The sequence below is a fragment of the Tetrao urogallus genome, assembly GCF_951394365.1.
Source record: "Tetrao urogallus genome assembly, contig: scaffold_132, whole genome shotgun sequence".
Classification (NCBI taxonomy): Eukaryota; Metazoa; Chordata; class Aves; order Galliformes; family Phasianidae; genus Tetrao; species Tetrao urogallus.
In genome coordinates, this window is record NW_027639031.1 from 4,683 (window position 1) to 27,897 (window position 23,215).

A 23,215-nucleotide genomic window follows, 5' to 3' on the forward strand; every position below is an offset into this window, starting at 1 on the left:
GGGGTTATGGGGCTCTATGGGGGCCCTTATGGGGTTATGGGGCTCTGTGGGGCCGCTATGGGGTTATGGGGCTCTATGGGGGCCCTTATGGGGTTATGGGGCTCTGTGGGGCCGCTATGGGGTTATGGGGCTCTATGGGGGCCCTTATGGGGTTATGGGGCTCTGTGGGGCCGCTATGGGGTTATGGGGCTCTGTGGGGCCGCTATGGGGTCCCTGATCCCATTGTTTCTCCCCCCCAGACTCAGCGGAGGTGATTCAGTCGCGGCTGAACGAGCAGGAGGGGCGCGAGGAGTTCTACGTGCACTACGTCGGCTGTAAGTCCTCCAACACCCCAAAAACACCCAGAATCCCCTAAGATGGCCCCATATGGCCCCAAATCCGCCCCCAAACCCCATAGGGCCCTATAGGATCTTTATAGGGTCGCTATAGGGCCGTGCTGAGCTCCCAGTGCTCCCAGTTCATGAGTGCTTGGGATGAATGGTGGTCGACTGTAAGTCCTCCAACACCCCAAAAACACCCAGAATCCCCTAAAATGGAGCCAAATGGTCCCAGATCCGCCCCCAAACCCCATAGGGCCCTATAGGATCTCTATAGGGTCGCTATAGGGCCGTGCTGAGCTCCCAGTGCTCCCAGTTCATGAGTGCTTGGGATGAATGGTGGTCGACTGTAAGTCCTCCAACACCCAGAATCCCCTAAGATGGCCCCAATTTGCCCCCAAATCCAGTCCCGAACCCCATAGGGCCCTATAGGGTCTTTATAGGGTTGCTATAGGGCCGTGCTGAGCTCCCAGTGCTCCCAGTTCACCGGCGCCTCAACGAATGGTGGTTGACTGTAAGTCCTCCAACACCCCAAAACCACCCCAAATCCTCTAAAATGGCCCCAAATGGCCCCAAATCCACCCCCAAACCCCATAGGGCCCTGTAGGATCTCTATAGGGTCGCTATAGGGCTGTGCTGAGTTCCCAGTTCACCAGCGCTTGGGATGAAAGGTGGTCGACTGTAAGTCCTCCAAACACCCAGAATCCCCTAAGATGGCCCCAAACGGCCCCAAATCCACCCCCAAACCCCATAGGGCCCTATAGGATCTCTATAGGGTCGCTATAGGGCCGTGCTGAGCTCCCGGTGCTCCCAGTTCATGAGTGCTTGGGATGAATGGTGGTCGACTGTAAGTCCTCCAAACACCCAGAATCCCCTACAATGGCCCCAAATGGCCCCAAATCCGCCCCCAAACCCCATAGAGCCCTATAGGATCTTTATAGGGTCGCTATAGGGCCGTGCTGAGCTCCCAGTGCTCCCAGTTCACCAGCGCTTGGGATGAACGGTGGTTGACTGTAAGTCCTCCAAACACCCAGAATCCCCTAAAATGGAGCCAAATGGTCCCAGATCCGCCCCCAAACCCCATAGGGCCCTATAGGATCTCTATAGGGTCGCTATAGGGCCGTGCTGAGCTCCCAGTGCTCCCAGTTCATGAGTGCTTGGGATGAATGGTGGTCGACTGTAAGTCCTCCAACACCCCAAAAACACCCAGAATCCCCTAAAATGGAGCCAAATGGTCCCAGATCCGCCCCCATACCCCATAGGGCCCTATAGGATCTCTATAGGGTCGCTATAGGGCCGTGCTGAGCTCCCAGTGCTCCCAGTTCATGAGTGCTTGGGATGAATGGTGGTCGACTGTAAGTCCTCCAACACCCAGAATCCCCTAAGATGGCCCCAATTTGCCCCCAAATCCAGTCCCGAACCCCATAGGGCCCTATAGGGTCTTTATAGGGTTGCTATAGGGCCGTGCTGAGCTCCCAGTGCTCCCAGTTCACCGGCGCCTCAACGAATGGTGGTTGACTGTAAGTCCTCCAACACCCCAAAACCACCCCAAATCCTCTAAAATGGCCCCAAATGGCCCCAAATCCACCCCCAAACCCCATAGGGCCCTGTAGGATCTCTATAGGGTCGCTATAGGGCTGTGCTGAGTTCACAGTTCACCAGCGCTTGGGATGAAAGGTGGTCGACTGTAAGTCCTCCAAACACCCAGAATCCCCTAAGATGGCCCCAAACGGCCCCAAATCCACCCCCAAACCCCATAGGGCCCTATAGGATCTCTATAGGGTCGCTATAGGGCCGTGCTGAGCTCCCGGTGCTCCCAGTTCATGAGTGCTTGGGATGAATGGTGGTCGACTGTAAGTCCTCCAAACACCCAGAATCCCCTACAATGGCCCCAAATGGCCCCAAATCCGCCCCCAAACCCCATAGAGCCCTATAGGATCTTTATAGGGTCGCTATAGGGCCGTGCTGAGCTCCCAGTGCTCCCAGTTCACCAGCGCTTGGGATGAACGGTGGTTGACTGTAAGTCCTCCAAACACCCAGAATCCCCTAAAATGGAGCCAAATGGTCCCAGATCCGCCCCCAAACCCCATAGGGCCCTATAGGATCTCTATAGGGTCGCTATAGGGCCGTGCTGAGCTCCCAGTGCTCCCAGTTCATGAGTGCTTGGGATGAATGGTGGTCGACTGTAAGTCCTCCAACACCCCAAAAACACCCAGAATCCCCTAAAATGGCCCCAAATGGCCGCAAATCCACCCCCAAACCCCATAGGGCCCTATAGGGTCTTTATAGGGTCGCTATAGGGCCGTGCTGAGCTCCCAGTGCTCCCAGTTCATGAGTGCTTGGGATGAATGGTGGTCGACTGTAAGTCCTCCAACACCCCAAAAACACCCAGAATCCCCTAAAATGGCCCCAAATGGCCCCAAATCCACCCCCAAACCCCATAGGGCCCTACAGGATCTTTATAGGGTCGCTATAGGGCCGTGCTGAGCTCCCAGTGCTCCCAGTTCACCAGCGCTTGGGATGAACGGTGGTTGACTGTAAGTCCTCCAAACACCCAGAATCCCCTAAAATGGAGCCAAATGGTCCCAGATCCGCCCCCAAACCCCATAGGGCCCTATAGGATCTCTATAGGGTCGCTATAGGGCCGTGCTGAGCTCCCGGTGCTCCCAGTTCATGAGTGCTTGGGATGAATGGTGGTCGACTGTAAGTCCTCCAAACACCCAGAATCCCCTACAATGGCCCCAAATGGCCCCAAATCCACCCCCAAACCCCATAGGGCCCTACAGGATCTTTATAGGGTCGCTATAGGGCCGTGCTGAGCTCCCAGTGCTCCCAGTTCACCAGCGCTTGGGATGAACGGTGGTTGACTGTAAGTCCTCCAAACACCCAGAATCCCCTAAAATGGAGCCAAATGGTCCCAGATCCGCCCCCAAACCCCATAGAGCCCTATTGGATCTCTATAGGGTCGCTATAGGGCCGTGCTGAGCTCCCAGTGCTCCCAGTTCATGAGTGCTTGGGATGAATGGTGGTCGACTGTAAGTCCTCCAAACACCCAGAATCCCCTAAAATGGAGCCAAATGGTCCCAGATCCGCCCCCATACCCCATAGGGCCCTATAGGATCTCTATAGGGTCGCTATAGGGCCGTGCTGAGCTCCCAGTGCTCCCAGTTCACGAGCGCCTCAACGAATGGTGGTTGACTGTAAGTCCTCCAACACCCCAAAGCCACCGAGAATCCCCTACAATGGCCCCATATGGCCCCAAATCCGCCCCCAAACCCCATAGGGCCCTATAGGATCTCTATAGGGTCACTATAGGGCCGTGCTGAGCTCCCATTTCACCAGCGCTTGGGATGAATGGTGGTTGACTGTAAGTCCTCCAAACACCCAGAATCCCCTAAGATGGCCCCAAATGGCCCCAAATCCACCCCCAAACCCCATAGGGCCCTGTAGGATCTCTATAGGGTCACTATAGGGCCGTGCTGAGCTCCCATTTCACCAGCGCTTGGGATGAATGGTGGTCGACTGTAAGTCCTCCAAACACCCAGAATCCCCTAAGATGGCCCCAAATGGCCCCAAATTCACCCCCATACCCCATAGGGCCCTATAGGGTCTTTATAGGGTCGCTATAGGGCCGTGCTGAGCTCCCAGTGCTCCCAGTTCACCACCGCCTCAACGAATGGTGGTTGACTGTAAGTCCTCCAAACACCCCAAAACCACCCAGAATCCCCTAAAATGGCCCCAAATGGCCCCAAATCCGCCCCCAAACCCCATAGAGCCCTATAGGGTCTTTATAGGGTCGCTATAGGGCCGTGCTGAGCTCCCGGTGCTCCCAGTTCATGAGTGCTTGGGATGAATGGTGGTCGACTGTAAGTCCTCCAAACACCCAGAATCCCCTAAGATGGCCCCAAATGGCCCCAAATCCGCCCCCAAACCCCATAGGGCCCTATAGGATCTCTATAGGGTCGCTATAGGGCCGTGCTGAGCTCCCAGTGCTCCCAGTTCATGAGTGCTTGGGATGAATGGTGGTCGACTGTAAGTCCTCCAAACACCCAGAATCCCCTAAGATGGCCCCAATTTGCCCCCAAATCCAGTCCCGAACCCCATAGGGCCCTATAGGATCTTTATAGGGTCGCTATAGGGCCGTGCTGAGCTCCCAGTGCTCCCAGTTCACGAGCGCCTCAACGAATGGTGGTTGACTGTAAGTCCTCCAACACCCCAAAGCCACCGAGAATCCCCTACAATGGCCCCATATGGCCCCAAATCCGCCCCCAAACCCCATAGGGCCCTGTAGGATCTCTATAGGGTCACTATAGGGCCATGCTGAGCTCCCATTTCACCAGCGCTTGGGATGAATGGTGGTTGACTGTAAGTCCTCCAAACACCCAGAATCCCCTAAGATGGCCCCAAATGGCCCCAAATCCACCCCCAAACCCCATAGGGCCCTGTAGGATCTCTATAGGGTCGCTATAGGGCTGTGCTGAGTTCCCAGTTCACCAGCGCTTGGGATGAATGGTGGTCGACTGTAAGTCCTCCAAACACCCAGAATCCCCTAAGATGGCCCCAAATGGCCCCAAATCCACCCCCAAACCCCATAGGGCCCTATAGGGTCTTTATAGGGTCGCTATAGGGCCGTGCTGAGCTCCCAGTGCTCCCAGTTCACCACCGCCTCAACGAATGGTGGTTGACTGTAAGTCCTCCAAACACCCCAAAACCACCCAGAATCCCCTAAAATGGCCCCAAATGGCCCCAAATCTGCCCCCAAACCCCATAGAGCCCTATAGGGTCTTTATAGGGTCGCTATAGGGCCGTGCTGAGCTCCCGGTGCTCCCAGTTCATGAGTGCTTGGGATGAATGGTGGTCGACTGTAAGTCCTCCAAACACCCCGAATCCCCTAAGATGGCCCCAAATGGCCCCAAATCCGCCCCCAAACCCCATAGGGCCCTATAGGATCTTTATAGGGTCGCTATAGGGCCGTGCTGAGCTCCCAGTGCTCCCAGTTAACCGGCGCCTGGACGAATGGGTGGACCGGAACCGACTGGCGCTGAGCAAAACGCTGAAGGACGCCGTGCAAAAAAACTCGGAGCAGTTTTTGGGGGAACTCCCAGAACAACCGGAGAGAAAAATCACCCGGAACCAGAAACGGAAACACGATGAGATCAACCACGTGCAGAAGGTGGGGGGGAACTGGGAGGGACTGGGAGGGAACTGGGAAGGAATGGGGGCAACTGGGAGGCAGCTGGGAGGGACTGGGGGCAACTGGGAGGGACTGGGAGGGAACTGGGAAGGAATGGGGGCAACTGGGAGGCAGCTGGGAGGGACTGGGGGCAACTGGGAGGGATTGGGAGGGAACTGGGAGGAGGATGGGAGGGACTGGGAGGGAACTGGGAGGGACTGGGAGGAGGATGGGGTGGATGGGAGCAAGCAGGGTGGGACTGGGAGGGACTGGGGGCAACTGGGAGGGATTGGGAGGAGACTGGGAGGGACTGGGGGGAACTGGGAGGGACTGGGAGAGACTGGGAGGAGACTGGGAGGGATTGGGGGGAACTGGGAGGGACTGGGGGCAACTGGGAGGGATTGGGAGGGACTGGGAGGCAACTGGGATGGACTGGGAGAGACTGGGAGGCAACTGGGAAGGAGTGGAAGGGACTGGGAGAGACTGAGAGGCAACTGGGAGGGACTGGGGGCAACTGGGAGGCAGCTGGGAGGGACTGGGGGCAACTGGGAGGGATTGGGAGGGAACTGGGAGGAGACTGGGAGGGATTGGGGGGAACTGGGAGGGACTGGGGGCAACTGGGAGGGATTGGGAGGGAACTGGGAGGAGGATGGGAGGGACTGGGAGGGAACTGGGAGGGACTGGGAGGAGGATGGGGTGGATGGGAGCAAGCAGGGTGGGACTGGGAGGGACTGGGAGCAACTGGGAGGGATTGGGAGGAGACTGGGAGGGACTGGGGGGAACTGGGAGGGACTGGGAGAGACTGGGAGGAGACTGGGAGGGATTGGGGGGAACTGGGAGGGACTGGGGGCAACTGGGAGGGATTGGGAGGAGACTGGGAGGGACTGGGAGGCAACTGGGATGGACTGGGAGAGACTGGGAGGCAACTGGGAAGGAGTGGAAGGGACTGGGAGAGACTGAGAGGCAACTGGGAGGGACTGGGGGCAACTGGGAGGCAACTGGGAGAGACTGGGGGGCAACTGGGAGGGATTGGGAGAAGACTGGGAGGAGACTGGGAGGGACTGGGAGGGACTGGGGGCAACTGGGAGGGACTGGGAGGGATTGGGAGGAGACTGGGATGGACTGGGAGGCAACTGGGATGGACTGGGAGGCAACTGGGAAGGACTGGAAGGGACTGGGAGAGACTGGGAGGCAACTGGGAGGGATGGGGGAGCAACCAGGATGGGACTAGGAGGGACTGGGGGCAACTGGGAGGCAACTGGGAGGGACTGGGGGCAACTGGGGGCAACTGGGAGAGACTGGGGGCAACTGGGAGAGACTGGGGGGCAACTGGGAAGGACTGGAAGGGACTGGGAGAGACTGGGAGGCAACTGGGAGGGACTGGGGGCAACTGGGAGGAACTGGGGGCAACTGGGAGGCAACTGGGAGGGACTGGGGGCAACTGGGGGGCAACTGGGAGGGACTGGGGGCAACTGGGGGGCAACTGGGAGGGATTGGGAAGAGACTGGGAGGAGACTGGGAGGGACTGGGGGCAACTGGGAGGGATTGGGAGGAGACTGGGAGGGACTGGGAGGCAACTGGGAGAGACTGGGAGGCAACTGGGAAGGACTGGAAGGGACTGGGAGAGACTGGGAGGCAACTGGGAGGGATGGGGGAGCAACCAGGATGGGACTGGGAGGGACTGGAGGCAACTGGGAGGCAACTGGGAGGGACTGGGGGCAACTGGGGGGCAACTGGGAGGGATTGGGAGGAGACTGGGAGGGACGGGGAGGGACTGGTGGCAACTGGGAGGCAACTGGGAGGGATGGGGGAGCAACCAGGATGGGACTGGGAGGGACTGGGGGCAACTGGGAGAGAAATAGGAGGCAACTGGGAGGGACTGGGGGCAACTGGGAGGGTCTGGGAGGGACTGGGGGCAACTGGGAGGGACTGGGAGGCAACTGGGAGAGACTGGGAGGCAACTGGGAAGGAGTGGAAGGGACTGGGAGAGACTGGGAGGCAACTGGGAGGGACTGGGGGCAACTGGGAGGCAACTGGGAGGGACTGGGGGCAACTGGGGGGCAACTGGGAGGGATTGGGAAGAGACTGGGAGGAGACTGGGAGGGACTGGGGGCAACTGGGAAGGACTGGGAGGCAACTGGGAGAGACTGGGAGGCAACTGGGAAGGACTGGAAGGGACTGGGAGAGACTGGGAGGCAACTGGGAGGGATGGGGGAGCAACCAGGATGGGACTGGGAGGGACTGGGGGCAACTGGGAGGCAACTGGGAGGCAACCGGGAGGGACTGGGAGGGACTGGGAGGCAACTGGGAGGGACTGGGGGCAACTGGGATGGACTGGGAAGGACTGGGGGCAACTGGGAGGGACTGGGAGGCAACTGGGGATGAGTGGGAAGGAGATGGGAGCAACTGGGACAGACTGGGGGGCAACTGGGAAGGACTGGGAGGCAACTGGGAAGGACTGGGAGGGACTGGGAGGCACTGGGGGCAACTGGGAGGCAACTGGGAAGGAACTGGGAGGCAACTGGGACCCACTGGTCTTTACTGGGACCCCCAGACGTACGCAGAGATGGACCCCACCACGGCAGCGCTGGAGAAGGAGCACGAAGCTGTGAGTGCCACCCCAAAACCGCCTGCTTTCAGCCCAAATCTGCGCTGCCCCCCAACCTCCAGCAACAACCCCACCTCCAACACCCCCCCTCACAGCACAACAGCACAACAGGGTGACAACAACACAACAGGGGACAACAACACAACAGGGGACAACGACACAACAGGGGACAACAGCACAACAGGGGACAACAGCACAACATGGGGACAACAGCACAACAGGGGACAACAGCACAACATGGGGACAACAACACAACAGGGGACAACAGCACAACAGGGGACAACAGCACAACAGGGGACAACAACACAACAGGGGACAACAGCACAACAGGGGACAACAGCACAACAGGGGGACAACAACACAACAGGGGACAACAGCACAACAGGGGACAACAGCACAACAGGGGACAACAGCACAACAGGGGGACAACAGCACAACAGGGGACAACAACACAACAGGGGACAACAGCACAACAGGGGACAACAACACAACAGGGGACAACAGCACAACAGGGGACAACAGCACAACAGGGGGACAACAGCACAACAGGGGACAACAGCACAACAGGGGACAACAACACAACAGGGGACAACGACACAACAGGGGGACAACAACAACACAACAGGGGACAACAACACAACAGGGGACAACAGCACAACAGGGGACAACAGCACAACAGGGGACAACAGCACAACAGGGGACAACAGCACAACAGGGGACAACAGCACAACAGGGGACAACAGCACAACAGGGGACAACAGCACAACAGGGGACAACAACACAACAGGGGACAACAACACAACAGGGGACAACAGCACAACAGGGGACAACAACACAACAGGGGACAACAGCACAACAGGGGACAACAACACAACAGGGGACAACAGCACAACAGGGGACAACAGCACAACAGGGGACAACAACACAACAGGGGACAACAGCACAACAGGGGACAACAACACAACAGGGGACAACAGCACAACAGGGGACAACAGCACAACAGGGGGCAACAACACAACAGGGGACAACAACACAACAGGGGACAACAGCACAACAGGGGACAACAACACAACAGGGGGCAACAGCACAACAGGGGGCAACAGCACAACAGGGGACAACAACACAACAGGGGACAACAACACAACAGGGGGACAACAACACAACAGGGGACAACAGCACAACAGGGGACAACAACACAACAGGGGACAACAACACAACAGGGGACAACAGCACAACAGGGGACAACAGCACAACAGGGGACAACAACACAACAGGGGACAACAGCACAACAGGGGACAACAGCACAACAGGGGAGAACAGCACAACAGGGGACAACAGCACAACAGGGGACAACAGCACAACAGGGGACAACAACACAACAGGGGACAACAGCACAACAGGGGACAACAACACAACAGGGGACAACAGCACAACAGGGGACAACAGCACAACAGGGGACAACAACACAACAGGGGACAACAGCACAACAGGGGACAACAGCACAACAGGGGACAACAACACAACAGGGGACAACAGCACAACAGGGGACAACAACACAACAGGGGACAACAGCACAACGGGACAACAGCACAACAGGGGACAACAGCACAACAGGGGACAACAACACAACAGGGGACAACAGCACAACAGGGGACAACAGCACAACAGGGGACAACAACACAACAGGGGACAACAGCACAACAGGGGACAACAACACAACAGGGGACAACAGCACAACGGGACAACAGCACAACAGGGGGACAACAACACAACAGGGGACAACAGCACAACAGGGGACAACAACACAACAGGGGGACAACAACACAACAGGGGACAAGGACACAACAGGGGACAACAGCACAACAGGGGACAACAACACAACAGGGGACAACAGCACAACATGGGGACAACAACACAACAGGGGACAACAGCACAACAGGGGACAACAGCACAACAGGGGGACAACAACACAACAGGGGACAACAGCACAACAGGGGACAACAACACAACAGGGGACAACAGCACAACAGGGGACAACAGCACAACAGGGGACAACAGCACAACAGGGGACAACAACACAACAGGGGGCAACAGCACAACAGGGGACAACAACACAACAGGGGGACAACAGCACAACAGGGGACAACAGCACAACAGGGGACAACACCACAACAGGGGACAACAGCACAACATGGGGACAACAACACAACAGGGGACAACAGCACAACAGGGGACAACAGCACAACAGGGGACAACAACACAACAGGGGACAACAGCACAACAGGGGACAACAGCACAACAGGGGACAACAACACAACAGGGGACAACAGCACAACATGGGGACAACAACACAACAGGGGACAACAGCACAACAGGGGACAACAACACAACAGGGGACAACAGCACAACATGGGGACAACAACACAACAGGGGACAACAACACAACATGGGGACAACAACACAACAGGGGACAACAGCACAACAGGGGACAACAACACAACAGGGGACAACAGCACAACAGGGGACAACAGCACAACAGGGGACAACAACACAACAGGGGACAACAGCACAACATGGGGACAACAACACAACAGGGGACAACAGCACAACAGGGGACAACAACACAACAGGGGACAACAGCACAACATGGGGACAACAACACAACAGGGGACAACAACACAACATGGGGACAACAACACAACAGGGGACAACAGCACAACAGGGGACAACAACACAACAGGGGACAACAGCACAACAGGGGACAACAGCACAACAGGGGACAACAACACAACAGGGGACAACAGCACAACAGGGGACAACAACACAACAGGGGACAACAACACAACAGGGGACAACAACACAACAGGGGACAACAACACAACAGGGGACAACAACACAACAGGGGACAACGACACAACAGGGGACAACGACACAACAGGGGACAACAGCACAACAGGGGACAACAGCACAACAGGGGACAACAGCACAACAGGGGACAACAGCACAACAGGGGACAACAGCACAACAGGGGACAACAACACAACAGGGGACAACAGCACAACAGGGGACAACAGCACAACAGGGGACAACAGCACAACATGGGGACAACAACACAACAGGGGACAACAACACAACATGGGGACAACAGCACAACAGGGTGACAACAGCACAACAGGGGACAACAACACAACATGGGGACAACAGCACAACAGGGGACAACAACACAACAGGGGACAACAGCACAACAGGGGACAACAGCACAACAGGGGACAACAGCACAACAGGGGACAACAACACAACAGGGGACAACAGCACAACAGGGGACAACAGCACAACAGGGGACAACAGCACAACAGGGGACAACAGCACAACAGGGGACAACAACACAACAGGGGACAACAGCACAACAGGGGACAACAGCACAACAGGGGGACAACAGCACAACAGGGGACAACAGCACAACATGGGGACAACAACACAACAGGGGACAACAGCACAACAGGGGACAACAGCACAACAGGGGACAACAGCACAACAGGGGACAACAACACAACAGGGGACAACAGCACAACAGGGGACAACAACACAACAGGGGACAACAGCACAACAGGGGACAACAGCACAACAGGGGACAACAACACAACAGGGGACAACAGCACAACAGGGGACAACAACACAACAGGGGACAACAACACAACAGGGGACAACAACACAACAGGGGACAACGACACAACAGGGGACAACGACACAACAGGGGACAACAGCACAACAGGGGACAACAGCACAACAGGGGACAACAGCACAACAGGGGACAACAGCACAACAGGGGACAACAACACAACAGGGGACAACAGCACAACAGGGGACAACAGCACAACAGGGGACAACAACACAACAGGGGACAACAGCACAACAGGGGACAACAGCACAACAGGGGACAACAGCACAACATGGGGACAACAACACAACAGGGGACAACAACACAACATGGGGACAACAGCACAACAGGGTGACAACAGCACAACAGGGGACAACAACACAACATGGGGACAACAGCACAACAGGGGACAACAACACAACAGGGGACAACAGCACAACAGGGGACAACAGCACAACAGGGGACAACAGCACAACAGGGGACAACAACACAACAGGGGACAACAGCACAACAGGGGACAACAGCACAACAGGGGACAACAGCACAACAGGGGACAACAGCACAACAGGGGGACAACAACACAACAGGGGACAACAACACAACAGGGGACAACAACACAACAGGGGACAACAACACAACAGGGGACAACAGCACAACATGGGGACAACAAAACAACATGGTGACAGCAACACAACACAACATGGTGACAACGACACAACACAACATGGTGACAACAACACAACACAACACAACACGGTGACAACAACACAACACAACATGGTGACAACAACACAACACAACATGGTGGCAACAACACAACACAACACAACATGGTGACAACAACACAACACAACACGGTGACAACAACACAACACAACATGGTGACAGCAACACAACCCAACGTGGTGACAGCAGCGTCGCAATGACACAACAACACAACATGGGGGATGGGGGGGGGGGTTGAAGGGCCCCCCCCAAATCACCTTTTTTCGCCCCGTTTTGGCAGATCACCAAAGTGAAATACGTGGACAAAATCCACATCGGGCACTTTGAGATCGACGCCTGGTATTTCTCCCCTTTCCCCGAGGATTATGGGAAGCAGCCCAAGCTGTGGATCTGCGAGTATTGCCTCAAGTACATGAAGTACGAGCGCACCTACCGCCTCCACCTGGTGCGTGACACGCGTGTGAGCACATGTGAACACGCTTAGGGCACATGGGGGGATGTGGGGATGGGGGAGCCCTGTTTGGTTCTGCGGGTGTTGCCCCAAAACTTGGAGCCCAGCTGCATCTGTGGGGTGGGTGACACGCTTGAGGACACGTGTGACATGGCATGACATGCGTGTGACACGCTTAGGGCACACGTGGGGATGTGGGGATGGGGGAGCCCTGTTTGGTTCTGCGGGTGTTGCCCCGAAAATTGGAGCAGCGCTGCATCCGTGGGGTGGGTGGCACACTTAGGAACACGTGTGACATGCTTGGCGACACGTGTGACATGATATGACATACATGTGACACGCTTATGGGGAGCGTGGGACATGTGAGGATGTGGGAGCCCTGTTTGGTTGTGCGGGTGTTGCCCCGAAAACTGAACCCCAGCTGCATCTGTGTGGTTGGTGACACACTTAGGAACACGTGTGACATGCTTGGGAACATATGTGACATGGCATGACATGCGTGTGACACGCTTAGGGCACACGTGGGGATGTGGGGATGGGGGAGCCAGGTTTGGTTGTGCGGGTGTTGCCCCAAAAACTGAACCCCAGCTGCATCCCTGTTTTGTGTGACACGCTTAGGAACACGTGTGACATGCTTGGCGACACATGTGACATGATATGACATACATGTGACACGCTTATGGGGAGCGTGGAACATGTGAGGATGTGGGAGCCCTGTTTGGTTGTGCGGGTGTTGCCCCGAAAACTGAACCCCAGCTGCATCTGTGTGGTTGGTGACACGCTTAGGAACACATGTGTGACACGCTTGAGGACACTTGTGACATGGCATGACATGCATGTGACATGCCTAGGGGGCGCGTGGGACACGTGGGGATGTGGGAGCCAGTTTTGGTTGTGCGGGTGTTGCCCTGAAAATTGGGGCCCAGCTGCTTCTGTGCAGTTGGTGGCACACAGGTGACATGTTTGCAGACACGTGTGACATGCTTAGAGATGTGTGACACGCTTAGGGGACACATATGACACGTGGGGACATGGACAGGTGGGACCCAGGTTTGGTTCTGAGGGTGTTGCCCCCAAATTGGAGCCCAGCTGCATCCATGGGGTAGGTGACACGCGTGTGACACACTTAGGGACACATGTGGTACATGTGACATGCTTGGGGACACGTGACATGTTTAGGAGGCACGTGGGAAGGCGGATATATGGAACCCATGTTTGATTGTGCGGGTGTTGCCCTGAAAATTGGGGCCCAGCTGCTTCTGTGCAGTTGGTGACACACAGGTGACACGTTTGCAGACACGTGTGACACGCTTAGAGACATGTGACACGCTAAGGGCACGCTTAGGGGACACATATGACATGGGGGGATGTGGATACGTGGGACCCAGCTTTGGTTCTGCGGGTGTTGGTCCAAAAACTGGAGCCCAGCTGCATCCATGTGGCGGGTGACACGCGTGTGACACGCTTGGGGACAGGCGTGACGTGCGTGTGACGCGTTGGTGACACGCGTGTGGTTGTCCCCAGGGTCAGTGCCAATGGAGGCAGCCGCCGGGACGCGAGATCTACCGCAAGAGCAACATCTCTGTGTACGAGGTGGACGGCAAAGACCACAAGGTGGGGACATGGGGGGACACGGGGGGACGTGTGGGGACACGGAGGTGACATGGAGGTGACACGGAGGTGACACGGGACGTCAGGTCCTCCCCCACAACGTCCTCTGATTGGCCAACGTCAACCAGAGGGGTGATAGAGATGGGAACACGGCGTTGCCATGCATGGACACGTGGTGACATGGAGGTGACAGAGGGTTGACACGTGGTGACACGGAGGTGACAAATGAGGGCACAGGGGTGACACGGAGGTGACACAGAGGAGACACAGGACGTCAGGTCCTTCTCCACAACCTCCTCTGATTGGCCAACGTCAACCAGAGGGGCGATAGAGATGGGAACACGGCGTTGTCATGCATGGACACGTGGTGACATGGAGGTGACAAATGATGGCACACAGGTGACACAGAGGTGACACAGAGGTGACACGGGACGTCAGGTCCTCCTCTACAACCTCCTCTCATTGGCCAACGTCAACCAGAGGGGCGATAGAGATGGGAACACGGCGTTGTCATGCATGGACACGTGGTGACATGGAGGTGACAAATGATGGCACACAGGTGACACAGAGGTGACACGGGACGTCAGGTCCTCCTCTACAACCTCCTCTCATTGGCCAACGTCAACCAGAGGGGTGATGGAGATGGGAACACGGCGTTGTCATGCATGGACACGTGGTGACATGGAGGTGACAAATGATGGCACACAGGTGACACAGAGGTGACACGGGACGTCAGGTCCTCCTCTACAACCTCCTCTCATTGGCCAACGTCAACCAGAGGGGTGATGGAGATGGGAACACGGCGTTGTCATGCATGGACACGTGGTGACATGGAGGTGACACAGGGGTGACACAGAGGTGACAAATGATGGCACAGAGGTGACACAGAGGTGACACGGGACGTCAGGTCCTCCTCTATAACCTCCTCTCATTGGCCAACGTCAACCAGAGGGGCGATAGAGATGGGAACACGGCGTTGTCATACACAGACCCATGGTGACATGGAGGTGACACAGAGGTGACAAATGATGGCACAGAGGCGACACAGAGGTGACACAGGACGTCAGGTCCTCCTCTACAACCTCCTCTCATTGGCCAACATCAACCAGAGGGGCGATAGAGATGGGAACACGGCGTTGCCATGCATGGATACGTGGTGACATGGAGGTGACACAGAGGTGACACAGAGGTGACACGGGGCGTCAGGTCCTCCTCTACAACCTCCTCTCATTGGCCAACGTCAACCAGAGGGGTGATAGAGATGGGAACACGGCGTTGCCATGCATGGACACGTGGTGACATGGAGGTGACAAATGAGGGCACACAGGTGACACAGAGGTGACACGGGGCGTCAGGTCCTCCTCTACAACCTCCTCTCATTGGCCAACATCAACCAGAGGGGCGATAGAGATGGGAACACGGCGTTGCCATGCATGGACACGTGGTGACATGGAGGTGACACAGGGGTGACACGTGGTGACACGGAGGTGACAAATGATGGCACACAGGTGACACGGAGGTGACACAGAGGTGACACGGGGCGTCAGGTCCTCCTCTACAACCTCCTCTCATTGGCCAACGTCAACCAGAGGGGTCATAGAGATGGGAACACGGCGTTGTCATGCATGGACACGTGGTGACATGGAGGTGACACAGGGGTGACACGTGGTGACACGGAGGTGACAAATGAGGGCACAGGGGTGACACGGAGGTGACACAGAGGTGACACAGAGGTGACACGGGACGTCAGGTCCTCCTCTACAACCTCCTCTCATTGGCCAACATCAACCAGAGGCGTCATAGAGATGGGAACACGGCGTTGTCATGCATGGACACGTGGTGACATGGAGGTGACACAGAGGTGACACAGAGGTGACACGGGGCGTCAGGTCCTCCTCTACAACCTCCTCTCATTGGCCAACGTCAACCAGAGGGGTCATAGAGACGGGAACACGGCGTTGCCATGCATGGACACGTGGTGACATGGAGGTGACACAGGGGTGACACGTGGTGACACGGAGGTGACAAATGAGGGCACAGGGGTGACACGGAGGTGACACAGAGGTGACACAGAGGTGACACAGGACGTCAGGTCCTCCCCCACAACGTCCTCTGATTGGCCAACGTCAACCAGAGGGGTGATAGAGATGGGAACACGGCGTTGCCATGCATGGACACGTGGTGACATGGAGGTGACACAGGGGTGACACGTGGTGACACGGGGCGTCAGGTCCTCCTCTACAACCTCCTCTGATTGGCCAACGTCAACCAGAGGGGTGATAGAGATGGGAACACGGCGTTGTCATGCATGGACACGTGGTGACATGGAGGTGACAAATGATGGCACACAGGTGACACGGAGGTGACACAGAGGTGACACGGGGCGTCAGGTCCTCCTCTACAACCTCCTCTCATTGGCCAACGTCAACCAGAGGGGTCATAGAGATGGGAACACGGCGTTGCCATGCATGGACACGTGGTGACACAGAGGTGACACAGAGGTGACACGGGGCGTCAGGTCCTCCCCCACAACCTCCTCTCATTGGCCAACGTCAACCAGAGGGGTCATAGAGATGGGAACACGGCGTTGCCATGCATGGACACGTGGTGACACGGAGGTGACAAATGAGGGCACACAGAGGTGACACGGAGGTGATACAGAGGTGACACAGGACATCAGGTCCTCCACCACAACCTCCTCTCATTGGCCAACATCAACCAGGGGGGTCATAGAGATGGGAACACGGCGTTGCCATACACAGCCCCATGGTGACACAGCGGTGTGGTGACACGGCGGCGTTGTCCCATGCGTCCCCTTCCCCCCGCCCAGATCTACTGCCAGAACCTGTGCCTGCTGGCCAAGCTGTTCCTGGACCACAAGACGCTGTACTTCGACGTGGAGCCCTTCGTCTTCTACCTGCTGACCGAGGTGGACCGCCAGGGGGCGCACATCGTGGGCTACTTCTCCAAGGTGACGCCTGGGGGGGACGGCGGTGTGTCCTTGTGGTGCTGTCACAGTGTGGGGTTGTGGTGTTGTCACCATGTTGTGTTGTGTTGTGTTGTGTTGTCACCATGTTGTGTTGTTGTCACCGTGTTGTGTTGTTGTCACCATGTTGTGTTGTGTTGTGTTGTCACCATGTTGTGTTGTTGTCACCATGTTGTGTTGTTGTCCCCATGTTGTGTTGTTGTCACCATGTTGTGTTGTGTTGTTGTCACCATGTTGTGTTGCTGTCACCATGTTGTGTTGTGTTGTTGTCACCATGTTGTGTTGTTGTCACCGTGTTGTGTTGTGTTGTTGTCACCATGTTGTGTTGTTGTCCCCATGTTGTGTTGCTGTCCCCATGTTGTGTTGCTGTCACCATGTTGTGTTGCTGTCACCATGTTGTGTTGTTGTCACCATGTTGTGTTGTCACCATGTTGTGTTGTGTTGTTGTCCCCATGTTGTGTTGTTGTCACCATGTTGTGTTGTGTTGTTGTCCCCATGTTGTGTTGTTGTCACCATGTTGTGTTGCTGTCACCATGTTGTGTTGTGTTGTTGTCACCATGTTGTGTTGTGTTGTTGTCCCCCTGTTGTGTTGCTGTCCCCATGTTGTGTTGTGTTGTTGTCACCATGTTGTGTTGCTGTCCCCATGTTGTGTTGTTGTCACCATGTTGTGTTGTGTTGTTGTCACCGTGTTGTGTTGTGTTGTTGTCCCCATGTTGTGTTGCTGTCACCATGTTGTGTTGTGTTGTTGTCCCCATGTTGTGTTGTTGTCACCATGTTGTGTTGTTGTCACCATGTTGTGTTGTGTTGTTGTCCCCCTGTTGTGTTGTTGTCACCATGTTGTGTTGTGTTGTTGTCACCATGTTGTGTTGTGTTGTTGTCACCATGTTGTGTTGTTGTCACCATGTTGTGTTGTGTTGTTGTCACCATGTTGTGTTGTGTTGTGTTGTTGTCACCATGTTGTGTTGTGTTGTTGTCACCATGTTGTGTTGTGTTGTGTTGTTGTCACCATGTTGTGTTGTTGTCACCATGTTGTGTTGTGTTGCTGTCACCATGTTGTGTTGTTGTCACCATGTTGTGTTGTGTTGTTGTCCCCATGTTGTGTTGTTGTCACCATGTTGTGTTGTGTTGTTGTCCCCATGTTGTGTTGTTGTCACCATGTTGTGTTGTGTTGTTGTCACCATGTTGTGTTGTGTTGTTGTCCCTATGTTGTGTTGTTGTCACCATGTTGTGTTGTGTTGCTGTCACCATGTTGTGTTGTGTTGTTGTCACCCTGTTGTGTTGCTGTCACCATGTTGTGTTGTGTTGTTGTCACCATGTTGTGTTGTGTTGTTGTCCCCATGTTGTGTTGTTGTCACCATGTTGTGTTGTGTTGCTGTCACCATGTTGTGTTGTGTTGTTGTCACCCTGTTGTGTTGTTGTCACCATGTTGTGTTGTGTTGTTGTCACCATGTTGTGTTGTTGTCCCCATGTTGTGTTGTTGTCACCGTGTTGTGTTGTGTTGTTGTCACCCTGTTGTGTTGCTGTCACCATGTTGTGTTGTTGTCACCCTGTTGTGTTGCTGTCACCATGTTGTGTTGTTGTCACCATGTTGTGTTGTTGTCACCGTGTTGTGTTGTGTTGTTGTCCCCATGTTCTGTTGTTGTCCCCATGTTCTGTTGTTGTCCCCTGTTGTGTTGTTGTCCCCTGTTGTGCTGTTGTCCCCTGTTGTGCTGTTGTGTCACTGTGGAGCTGTTGTCCCCCCAGGAGAAGGAGTCCCCAGACGGGAACAACGTTGCCTGCATCCTGACGCTGCCGCCCTACCAGCGCCGCGGATACGGGAAGTTCCTCATCGCCTTCAGTGAGCGCCTGGGGGCCTTTGGGGACCATTGGGGACATTTGGGGACATTTGGGGACATTTGGGGACGTCTGGGGACCTTTGGGGTCATTTGTTGCCATTTGGGTGACATTTGGGGCCATTTTGAAGAACTTGGTGGCCATTTGGGGCCATTTTGGGGTCTTTAGGTGCCATTTGGGGCCATTTGGGTGACATTTGGGGTCATTTGGGGCCATTTTGTTGCCATTTGGGGTCCTTAGGTGCCATTTGGGGTCATTTGGGGCCATTTGGGTGACATTTCGGTGACATTTGGGGCCATTTTGAAGAACTTGGTGGCCATTTGGGGCCATTTTGGGGTCTTTAGGTGGCATTTGGGGCCATTTGGGTGACATTTTGAGGTCCTTAGGTGCCATTTGGGTCATTTGTTGTCATTTGTTGCCATTTGGGTGCCATTTGGGGTCATTTGGTGCCATTTGGGGCCATTTGGGTGACATTTGGGGCCACTCTGAGCTCCTTGGGGCCATTTAGGGCCATTTTGGGGTCCTTAGGTGCCACTTGGGGTCATTTGGGTGCCATTTGGGTGACATTTGGGTGACATTTGGGTGACATTTGGGGCCATTTTGAAGAACTTGGTGGCCATTTGGGGCCATTTTGGGGTCTTTAGGTGGCATTTGGGGCCATTTGGGGCCATTTGGGTGACATTTGGGTGACATTTGTGGCCTTTTTGAGCTACTTGGGGCCATTTAGGGCCATTTTGGGGTCTTTAGGTGCCATTTGGGGCCATTTTGGTGCCCCTTGGGGTCATTTGTTGCCATTTGGGTGCCATTTCGGGACACTCTGAGCTCCTTGGTGGCCATTTGGGACCATTTTGGGGTCCTTAGGTGCCACTTGGTGCCATTTGGGGTCATTTGGGGTCATTTGGGGCCATTTTGTTGCCATTTGGGTGACATTTGGGGCCATTTTGAAGAACTTGGTGGCCATTTGGGGCCATTTTGGGGTCTTTAGGTGCCATTTGGGGCCATTTGGGTGACATTTGGGGTCATTTGGGGCCATTTTGTTGCCATTTGGGGTCCTTAGGTGCCATTTGGGGTCATTTGGGGCCATTTGGGTGACATTTCGGTGACATTTGGGGCCATTTTGAAGAACTTGGTGGCCATTTGGGGCCATTTTGGGGTCTTTAGGTGCCATTTGGGGCCATTTGGGTGACATTTGGGGTCATTTGGGGCCATTTTGTTGCCATTTGGGGTCCTTAGGTGCCATTTGGGGTCATTTGGGGCCATTTTGGTGACATTTCGGTGACATTTGGGGCCATTTTGAAGAACTTGGTGGCCATTTGGGGCCATTTTGGGGTCTTTAGGTGCCATTTGGGGCCATTTGGGTGACATTTTGAGGTCCTTAGGTGCCATTTGGGTCATTTGTTGTCATTTGTTGCCATTTGGGTGCCATTTGGGGCCACTCTGAGGTCCTTGGGGCCATTTAGGGTCATTTTGGGGTCCTTAGGTGCCATTTGTTGCCATTTTGGTGCCACTTGGGGTCATTTGGTGCCATTTGGGGCCATTTGGGTGACATTTGGGGCCACTCTGAGCTCCTTGGGGCCATTTGGGGCCATTTTGGGGTCCTTAGGTGCCACTTGGGGTCATTTGGGTGCCATTTTGGGGCCATTTGGGTGCCATTTGGGTGACATTTGGGGCCACTTTGAAGAACTTGGTGGCCATTTGGGGCCATTTTGGGGTCTTTAGGTGCCATTTGGGGTCATTTGTTGCCATTTGGGTGACATTTGTGGCCACTCTGAGCTCCTTGGGGCCATTTGGGGCCATTTTGGGGTCCTTAGGTGCCATTTTGGGGTCATTTGATGCCATTTTGGTGACATTTGGGTGACATTTGTGGCCTTTTTGAGCTACTTGGGGGCCACTTAGGGTCATTTTGGGGTCCTTAGGTGCCATTTGGGGCCATTTTGGTGCCATTTGGGGCCATTTGGGGCCATTTGGGTGACATTTGGGTGACATTTGTGGCCTTTTTGAGCTACTTGGGGGCCACTTAGGGTCATTTTGGGGTCCTTAGGTGCCATTTGGGGCCATTTTGGTGCCCCTTGGGGTCATTTGTTGCCATTTGGGTGCCATTTCGGGACACTCTGAGCTCCTTGGTGGCCATTTGGGACCATTTTGGGGTCCTTAGGTGCCATTTGGTGCCATTTGGGGTCATTTGGGGTCATTTGGGGCCATTTTGTTGCCATTTGGGTGACATTTGGGGCCATTTTGAAGAACTTGGTGGCCATTTGGGGCCATTTTGGGGTCTTTAGGTGCCATTTGGGGCCATTTGGGTGACATTTGGGGTCATTTGGGGCCATTTTGTTGCCATTTGGGGTCCTTAGGTGCCATTTGGGGTCATTTGGGGCCATTTTGGTGACATTTCGGTGACATTTGGGGCCATTTTGAAGAACTTGGTGGCCATTTGGGGCCATTTTGGGGTCTTTAGGTGCCATTTGGGGCCATTTGGGTGACATTTTGAGGTCCTTAGGTGCCATTTGGGTCATTTGTTGTCATTTGTTGCCATTTGGGTGACATTTGGGGCCACTCTGAGGTCCTTGGGGCCATTTAGGGTCATTTTGGGGTCCTTAGGTGCCATTTGTTGCCATTTTGGTGCCACTTGGGGTCATTTGGTGCCATTTGGGGCCATTTGGGTGACATTTGGGGCCACTCTGAGCTCCTTGGGGCCATTTAGGGCCATTTTGGGGTCCTTAGGTGCCACTTGGGGTCATTTGGGTGCCATTTGGGTGACATTTGGGTGACATTTGGGGCCACTTTGAAGAACTTGGTGGCCATTTGGGGCCATTTTGGGGTCTTTAGGTGGCATTTGGGGCCATTTGGGGCCATTTGGGTGACATTTGGGTGACATTTGTGGCCTTTTTGAGATACTTGGGGGCCACTTAGGGCCTTTTTGGGGTCCTTAGGTGCCATTTGGGGCCATTTTGGTGCCACTTGGGGTCATTTGTTGCCATTTGGGTGCCATTTCGGGACACTCTGAGCTCCTTGGTGGCCATTTGGGGCCATTTTGGGGTCTTTAGGTGCCATTTGGGGCCATTTGGGTGACATTTTGAGGTCCTTAGGTGCCATTTGGGTCATTTGTTGTCATTTGTTGCCATTTGGGTGCCATTTGGGGCCACTCTGAGCTCCTTGGGGCCATTTAGGGTCATTTTGGGGTCCTTAGGTGCCATTTGTTGCCATTTTGGTGCCACTTGGTGTCATTTGGTGCCATTTGGGGCCATTTGGGTGACATTTGGGGCCACTCTGAGCTCCTTGGGGCCATTTGGGGCCATTTTGGGGTCCTTAGGTGCCACTTGGGGTCATTTGGGTGCCATTTTGGGGCCATTTGGGTGACATTTGGGTGACATTTGGGGCCACTTTGAAGAACTTGGTGGCCATTTGGGGCCATTTTGGGGTCTTTAGGTGCCATTTGGGGTCATTTGGGGCCATTTGGGTGACATTTGTGGCCACTCTGAGCTCCTTGGGGCCATTTGGGGCCATTTTGGGGTCCTTAGGTGCCATTTTGGGGTCATTTGATGCCATTTTGGTGACATTTGCGTGACATTTGTGGCCTTTTTGAGCTACTTGGGGGCCACTTAGGGTCATTTTGGGGTCCTTAGGTGCCATTTGGGGCCATTTTGGTGCCATTTGGGGTCATTTAGGGCCATTTGGGTGACATTTGGGGTCATTTGTTGCCATTTGGGTGACATTTGGGGCCATTTTGAACAACTTGGTGGCCATTTGGGGCCATTTTGGGGTCTTTAGGTGCCATTTGGGGCCATTTGGGTGACATTTGGGGTCCTTAGGTGCCATTTGGGGTCATTTGGGGCCATTTTGGTGACATTTGGG

General features: G+C 55.2%; 1 protein-coding gene across 1 annotated transcript in view; it reads left to right on the forward strand.

Annotated features, from left to right (window-relative positions):
- Positions 1 to 239: 239 nt before the first annotated feature.
- Positions 240 to 23,215, forward strand: part of LOC306957559 (histone acetyltransferase KAT8) — a gene marked incomplete at both ends in the record, with an annotated part of 33,012 nt that continues 10,036 nt past the window's right edge. The window contains 7 exons of the mRNA XM_079551047.1: positions 240 to 314; positions 5,315 to 5,490; positions 8,045 to 8,098; positions 12,763 to 12,927; positions 14,458 to 14,547; positions 17,375 to 17,515; positions 19,274 to 19,367. Of these exons, the coding sequence (XP_079407173.1) occupies positions 240 to 314; positions 5,315 to 5,490; positions 8,045 to 8,098; positions 12,763 to 12,927; positions 14,458 to 14,547; positions 17,375 to 17,515; positions 19,274 to 19,367 (795 nt within the window). The remainder of the gene's footprint in view (positions 315 to 5,314; positions 5,491 to 8,044; positions 8,099 to 12,762; positions 12,928 to 14,457; positions 14,548 to 17,374; positions 17,516 to 19,273; positions 19,368 to 23,215) is intronic.